The following is an 8515-nucleotide window of genomic DNA, read 5'->3' as shown; positions in this document are numbered from 1 at the left end:
GTGTCCTGATAACGAGGTTTCCCACAAAATTTGCATATATTCCGTGTCTCATCCGCTCTCTAGTAGATCATGCAGTTGTCAATACATACATCTATCACTTCATACGGTAGTTGAAGACCTGCAACAAGTTTCTGAACCTCGTAGTATGAACCCGGTGCAAGGTTATCCTCAGGTAGAATACCTTTGACAAAATCAGTAATCGCATCCATACATTCTTCAGCCAAATTATAGTCTGTCTTAATACCCATTAATCTAGTTGCAGATGATAAGACTGAATGACCATCTCTACAATTTTGATACAAAGGTTGTTTTCCTGCATCCAACATGTCAAAAAATCTCCTAGACTCGGGGTTTGGTTCTTCCCCTCTATAATGATCATGTACCATCTGCTCAGTACCTACACCATAATCTATATCTGTTCTAGATTCTTCTAACCTAATATCAGGCTGAGGTTCACTAACAGGCTGAGGTTCGCTAGTACTACCATATTCATAACCAGTTTCCCCATGAAGGTACCAAACTTTATAATTACGTGAAAACCCTTTCATATACAAATGAGTCCAAACATCAAATTCTTTTATAACCTTATTATTATTGCAAGAAGAGCAGGGACATCTTAACATACCACTTTTTGCATCCGGTTGCTGTTGAACAAGCCTCATGAATTCTCCTATCCCTTGAACGTATTCTTCCGTAAGCAAATTGGTGTTCGGATCCAAATGAGGTTTATCCATCCACGAACGATAATAAACTTCTGAAGACATGATTTTCACGGAATTGTTATGACTAAAGAGAATGAAGAGAGAATGAAGTGTGAATGAGTTGAATGAGGAGGGGTTGTATTTATAGGAAATTGCTTACGGACCTCCGACGACTTTCCGACGAAATTCCGACGGATGTAAAGCAGTCCGTCGGAATTCCGTCGGTATTGTCCAATCTCAAACGGCTATACAACGGTCATATATATTTGTCGGCAATGGCACATGGTTCGTCGGAAATTCGTCGGAAAATACCAACGGAATTCCGACGACTTTACTGTTAATCGGAATGTCGTCGGAAATTCGTCGGAATATACCGACGAACTTCCGACGACTACAACGGTTACATTTTTTATCGGAATGTCGTCGAAAAGTCGTCGGAAAATTCTGACGAACCATGTTTTGTCGAAATTCCGTCGGAAATGGCCGACGGAATTCCGACGACTTCATTTTTTTGGATTTGGGCGGAAATTTGTCAATAATCCGTCACAAATGTCCGACGACATTGGTGTCCGTCGGAACCTCCGTCGGAATTCGGCGTGTTTTCTTGTAGTGAATCATCAAAATATTTGATTTAAAAAATAGAAAAGTCTCCATTTTTATATTCTTATATATGTAAACGTGGATGTTAAATCAAAACCTAAAACAAATTTTATCAAAAACAAAAGTTCTTCTCCACAGCATCACATGGAAGATGATTCATTGGAGGTTTTTAATAATGATATAAGATACATTACTAATGATGTTGGCTTTTTTTTTAGTTAACTTTCATTTGTTTTAATTTTTATATATTTTTGTAATTTTTTATAGGTTTTTGTTTCAACTTTATATTGAATTTAGTTCACATAGTTTATGTTTACATAATTTATGTCTTAAAACATAATTTGTATTAAAAAAATTAAACTAAGAAGAATCTAATTAAACTGATCCAAAAACAAACGGAGCCGAATACAAACCGAACCGAATACAAACTGAACCGAACACAAACCAAACCAAACCAACTATGGTTTATTTCAGTTGAAAAAATACTAAAACCGAACTAATCAAACCGAACTGAACCCGAACCGAAAAAATAATCGAAGTGCCCACCCCTACTTTTTCCCTCGACACCTCTTCACCGCTCTCGTTCCGGTGGCCGACGGAGGGTCTCTACCCGTCGGTCGCCACCCCGTTTCTTCACCGTTCCTAGTCTATGCCCTCTCACGCTTCCGTCTCATCTACTTACTCCTTGCTTCATCTCCTTTGTTTATCGTCGGGTTGCGGCCAGACTAGGCGATTCAAACCGGTGGTTGTGGGTGTCTTCAGCTTCCCTAGAGAGATGGCGAGGTCGTGGTGAGCCGGATCTGAGCTGGAGGCGTCGTCAAGCTGGTAGATCTAGGGTTTCGCACGGAGTAGATCTGGGTCAGATCTCTCCAGGAGGGTTCGCCGGAGTGGCTCTGCGTCGCTGCCTTTGCCGTTCTGGTCAGTATTCTGCCTCCACCGTCTCTCCCATGTCTCCTCTTGCAGCTGCTTTGGTAAGAACTTCCCCCTCTTGTTCCAAGTTGAAAAGGCGATTCGAGACTCATTGTCGGGGACTTCTTTCTCGGTAACGGTTCTTAGACAACCACGTGGTGTTTCTTTGGGTTTCAATCTGTTCGGGTTTGGGTTGGATTGGAGTTTCGTGCCGTTACTCCGTTTTGTCTAGCTTCCTCGGACGGGTCTCTCCTCCTGTTTCACCTGCTGTAAGGAGCTCTGGCTCCTCCGTTCTTCAAGCTTCAGAAGGAAGTTGGTCGTTGTCATCTGCCTCTCTTGGTGTTATGTTGCTGGAATCCCTCGTGCTCTGCTCGCGTGGTGGGACCAGAGTCCAGCCATTAAACCTCTGCTTCCACCAGCCAGTACTCCACCTTTGCTTCATATACCGGCTCTTTAGTTCAGTTTGGATTCTCAGAGTATGGCGTGACAGGTTCTTGAGATAGCAACGTATGGAGTGGACTTCATTGCCTGCGCTGGCCGGACCAGGGCTTGCCGACCCTGCTTCGCCTGTCCTTCTTTCGATGTCGCCTTCGGGATGGTCTGCGGTGCCTTGGACCGTTCTCCGGTGGTGATTCTCTATTGACCCGAGCGATTTTGATGCAGGTTCCGGCTTCAAGATCTTCTCTCTGGTTTCCTGTTTGCTGAATGGTTGTCTTAAGATCTGTTAAAAACTAGCTAGGCTTCTCGCATCCTCACGGTTGTGATTGAACCTTATTAGTCTTAGTGAGTCTTTTTACTTTTTTGTGGCTTGCTATGGCTCCATTACTCTGTCTTATTGACTTAGCGACTTAGATTCAATAGGATTAGATTCAATAGGATTAAAAATACTTAACAAAAAAAAAACTAGTAAGTATGACAGGTGAAATCGGACATACTGCATGTTTTAGATTGATAGATTCAAGAAACATTTTTTATCGATACAATAATAGTTTTTGTAAATAATACAAAGACAATTTTTAGACTTAAGCCTTCAGCACGGGTGCATATCTGTTAGAATCTCTATTCAAAAATAAAAATAGGCATTATTCTTTTTGATTAAATGAATAAATTATACATCATGGTTTTTAGTAGATTAAATAGCCAAAAATAGCCTAACATCACTAAAAGCATTAGTTAATAGCCCTGTTGATAGACCATTGGCTACCAATAAATCTCTTAATATCATATCAATTTTTCCAATTACTTGGATCAGAAGCATTTGTGGGAAGTTTTTCATTCTGTACACTTCTGATCTTCTCATCGACAACTTCATCATGCTCTTTGTTAACAAAATCATCCACATGATCATCTAATTCTGAAACATCATTATCTGCACATGTATTTCTTCATTCTCGTCTCCTTGTGTACCTGCTATTTAATCCGTTCCAGACTTTGCATTTTTTTTTCTTAAATGTACCTGAATGTACAATTGATTTTTGGATTGTGGTTTCGTCGATTCTTCTTGCATTTTTTTCTTCTTTCTTTTTCATTTACCCATGTTGCTGTTTAATCCCAAGTGCCTAACATAACATTTATATAATATCCCCAAAATTGCAATAACATACTACCTTCGTTCCAGTAAATGTTTTCTGTAAATTGGGATGTTACAAATCCATATAAAATATGCACTCTTTTCTATAACATTCAACTAGTATAAGCATTGAGCACTAGAGTTAGAAAATACAAAGCTTGTGTTGAGACAAACATGTCATACCATGAACAACTTAAGACAATGAACAACTTAAGACACTGGATTAATATTGATTCAATATGTCATACCACAGACATGTCGTCTCGTACCATAAAAGCTTAGGGTACTTCAGTAATATTAATTCAATATGCCATACCACAAGCATGTCATACCCTAAACATATCATACATGTATTGTAAAAATTCACATCTAAAAATAATAATACTGATTCAATCGTGTTAAAAAAAATTGATTCAATCTGTCATATTTGGTGTGATAATCTGTTTACAAAATTAATAATAATCAATATAACTAATCAAATTCTTACATGATTGAAGCTAATTGAAAAATGATTATTCAGAAATCAAAATAATAAAAGAATTATCTACTGTCAAATTAAGTTAAATAAACAGAAAAGAAAACACACTTTGTTATGTCTCATTTATTATTGTATTATTGATTGACCTATGCAGGTATGTGCTTGTACGTAGGGTTGATGCTCCGTAGTCTCGCCTCTTCAACGTCTAACAAGTTCTTCGTGACTGCATCCGATGCCTTGGCCAAGAACTCTGACCAGTCTCTACACAACAGTTTTACGCATAAGTTAGTTTTATCAAACTTATCTTTGTAGGGTTTCCGACAAGCATCAAAGTTCATATATTGATTTTTCTACTATAAAAAAAATCAATAATCAATGATCAAAAAAAAAAATAACCAATGAGAGACCATAAGTGTTTTCTTATAACCAAAGATCATTCTAAGCTGACATCGGGGTTCTCCTACTGTTTAATGCTTCTATAAGTAGATAACCGCTACGTATTAGTTAGTTATGAAATAAATAATAAATTATAAGGCTTATATTTGACTGTTTCAAACGTTGTGTACAAAAACTATACTTAACATGAGTGCATATTTCTAGTTTTTTAATGAACTTTCTTTGTAAACCTTCAAATACGAACCGTCAACACAATCATTATTCCGTTTGTCTTTATATAAATACATAAACGAAAATGTTCTATAAAGCCATAAAAAGTGTTATATTTATGTTTATTCTCTTAAGGTTACCGATAATTAGTTTAAAATAAGTTAGAAAACAATGAAACTATGTATTCCATATATAAAAAATTGAACCCCAAGAGCATACCCATTAGATGTATCAAACGTGAGTCCTACGGTGTATTTTGCTTCCTCGAGAGCCAACCGGAACCTCCGAATCTCGGCAGCTGGACGTGTCCTGTCGTCCTTAACGCATAGTTCTGATGGCTTGACATCGCAAAAGATTGGGATAACTCTTTTCTTGCTCTCCATGAGCATGGTGAGTTCATGGAGACAGAAGTAAGAGTCACAGTAACGGGGTGAAAAAACCGCAATACCAGCACTGCATTCTTTGATTGCTGCTTTGATCTCCACGAAAAGTTTATCCCCAGGCTTTAAATTCTTACTATCCAAAAAAGAATTCAAACCTAGTCTAGTGAATCGATCATATAATAGGCCTGAAATAGTCTTCTTGGTATCGATCCCGCGATGATTGATGAAAATATCACATGGGTTTTGGTTACGTAGGGTTGGGTTTGCTAAGTATTTTGTGCATGCGAGTTTAGAACAAGGTACTGACAAACGTTGCATCGATCAAAGTTGAACTGAAGAGAAAAATGAAATAAATCACAAGAATTATTCAGAGATTATGAGAACTATTTTTATTTAACCGTGTTTGAAAAAGAAACAGTAATGGATCGTAAGAAGAATTGGTTTTAGACTGGCAAGAAATAGATATATGTGTCTTTATTTATAATGGTTTTAGCTATGGTTTGTAAATATTGGTTCTTCTCTCGCTGGTATTCAAGGAAGAATTCAACCTTTCATTTTCTAACATTTGGACTTCAAGAAAACACTTGGTGTGATTCCAAGCTTGGGAAACAAATATTTTTGAAACGTTTTTTTTTTTCTCCCTCTTTGACTTGCAAGTATTTGCGTCTTCTTTCATGTAGTTTGAAGAGAAAACAAAAAAAACCTTCAAAGACGTATATGCTTTTATATAAAAAGTATTCTAATTACTTTTCCGTTGTTGTAAAGCATCAGGAAAAAGAAGTAAAACATTCTTTGAAACGGTCACCATCCCAAAAACAAAATACTTAAATAGTACTCCCTGAATGCTACGTTAATGCACTAAATTAAAAAGCTGTATCAGCATATAAAATAAGAAGTTCATATTAACAAATCAATTACGTGATATAAATATATATATATGGTTGCTTAAACAAACGAAACTTTATAAAATACTAGGGTCGGCCTGGGCTACGCCCGAGATTTTTGTTTAAATTCAAATATTGATTATATATTTAGTATGTTTATTTTATTTATAAATATTATAATCTATTATAAAAATATAAGTAGCCAAACAATTATAAAATCATTTTAAATTATTCATTGTTTTTGTTTTACGCATTTCAAAATTTTTACTGTCTATTTTTGTTATTAGAAATTATATATAAAGTGATGAGTAAAATAAACAAAGATTATTAACTTTTAGTTATGGTGTTTAATTGGTTGGACTGTATAAATGTTTAATTTCATTTAAAACTGTTTATGAATTTTGTTTCCAATTAGTATCCAAGTAGTTTAATGGACCCTACCTTTAAATCTACGACCCTATTTTGTTTGTGTGTTGAGTTTGCATTTGATGTAATGGTTGTGTGAATGTTCTAAAATTTTGTTCGCGAGAAGGTGATTTGCCGTTGGACAAACGGGGAAGAATTTATGCGGGTGTCAGTAAATTCGATAGATTGTGAGGTTGATTTAGTTAAAAAATACAGGTAGCCTTAGTAGGAAAAATCTGTAGTGATATTTGTTATTGTTACCGGTAATTTAATAGTATCCGACGCATATGGAATGGTTCCTTAATTTGTGGACAATCGTGAATCCGTGATTATGAACATATGACTGGCTTTAGAGCCAATATGAAATAGAAAGCAGCGGACTAAGTTTTTAAGTTACATACATGTCGTCTAAGGATATTTGTTAGTCGACCCAGTAATTAGAAAATTTCCTACGCTAAATGAACGGCTCGTCGATAAGTGGAAAATATTTGAAGGAAATTCAAATATGATTGTCTTTATAGTTCGAAGTAAAGAAAAAAGGTTTAAATTGAATCTAAAAGTAACATCCATGGAAACTAACATCCATGCTTATGTAGCGACCATGTGTACACATATTACGCATAACATATCAAGTGAAATATGCATTTCCTTAACAATATTGTGAAAAAATCTCCTTTTTAGCAACAAATTCTAACATCCTTTTAATTTATTGGCTTACACAAAATTATAGTATGGCTTAATATTTTTAGATTTGTAACTGCTTTTACTTTCTTTAAGTTAAACACGCAAACATGAATGTTCACTGATATGTTTGCAAAATATGATAAGAAAAGCCAAATATGATTGTCTGATAGTTTAAAGAAAATAATACCCACCAGATGTAGTTGTGAAAGTGACAACGATTATGCTTACGCATTATTCTAGTAAGACACTGCTGTGGCTTTAAACAGCATACTCTTCCAACTATGCAATGTGTGGCTTCTTAGCTGCTGTGGATGACATTATAAGCAGAGATTTTTTTTGTTGGATGGACCACCGGTGGTTGTTTCAGTAAATGGTTCCTTCTCATTTTCCATCAAACCGACAATGATCTTGGTAGGAAGTGTCGTTACTCCTGGCGTATCATCACCACGGCCACCATTGCCATCCTGTAATCACAGACAAACACATTGTCATCTCCATGGGTGGCAAAGAAGGCTGCATTTTAGGTAGTGAGTAGCTTATTTCCACAACGAAATCTGGGATTGGTAGACGTTGACTGCATCAATGCAATGGAACTTACGAAACAAAAGGATCTTAGGAGAGACTGTCACCAAGGTACCAGCTAAATAAAATCCATTGAGGAAATTCAGTTGATATAGCAAAAGAGGGTAACAGGTTACATAATCAGTCAATCTTCTGAGAGAGATGAAAGAATACGTTTCACTGCTATTGGTGCGCATCTCCCAATAAGCTTTCACAATCTCACCAAAGGAATCCTGACAGAAAATGTGACCAACTTCCCAATTAGCCAAAATGAAACCCATTACGCAAACTATGTTGCATTGAACTAAACAGGGTGATACTATATACTCAAAACTATCAATAATTAAGATCAACACTTGTCTTCAGAAGAATATACAAACCTTTCGGATCATGGCGCCATTAGGGAAATCCAGCTCTGCAGGTTCAATTTCCCAGTCACATTTCTTTGGAATTGGTGGTGGCACATGCTTTGGTTCAAAGTGACTTGGGCTTTGACCCTGCGCAGAGAATGTAATCAGCCACGTTCAAAGACTAAGAGATCCACACACACAAAAACACGTGTCTCTTGGAATCTCTTAATACAAAGTACATCAAACAACAATGCATTTAAACAGATTCCTTCTGAAAGAGATGAAAGTTTTTAAATTTTGCATTGATCTTTTCATATACAGTAAAAATCAATACAATATCACAAAGAAACTCAAAACTCACATAAGATAAACCACCATGAGATT

The 8515-nt window shown here is 36.3% G+C and overlaps 2 protein-coding genes across 6 annotated transcripts; both read right to left on the bottom strand.

Annotated features, from left to right (window-relative positions):
• Window positions 1–4404: 4404 nt before the first annotated feature.
• Window positions 4405–5565, bottom strand: LOC106314380 (disease resistance protein LAZ5-like). Its single transcript, XM_013752257.1, has 2 exons — window positions 5084–5565; window positions 4405–4519 (listed from the first exon to the last, which is right to left on the bottom strand). Exons 1-2 carry the CDS (start codon window positions 5563–5565, stop codon window positions 4405–4407), a joined length of 597 nt encoding a protein of 198 aa, XP_013607711.1.
• Window positions 5566–7302: 1737 nt separating this feature from the next.
• On the bottom strand, window positions 7303–8515 carry LOC106316849 (the record flags this gene model as incomplete). Of its 5 annotated transcripts, XM_013754716.1 has the most annotated exon segments (5): window positions 7303–7684; window positions 7819–7860; window positions 7956–8014; window positions 8162–8278; window positions 8493–8515. In XM_013754716.1, coding segments are annotated over 4 exon segments (227 nt in total), but the record flags the coding sequence as incomplete, so codon positions are not given.

The sequence above is a fragment of the Brassica oleracea genome, chromosome C9 (assembly GCF_000695525.1).
Source record: "Brassica oleracea var. oleracea cultivar TO1000 chromosome C9, BOL, whole genome shotgun sequence".
Lineage (NCBI taxonomy): Eukaryota > Viridiplantae > Streptophyta > Magnoliopsida > Brassicales > Brassicaceae > Brassica > Brassica oleracea.
The sequence above is the reverse complement of the archived record's forward strand: the minus strand, read 5'-3'. Positions and strand labels throughout refer to the sequence as shown.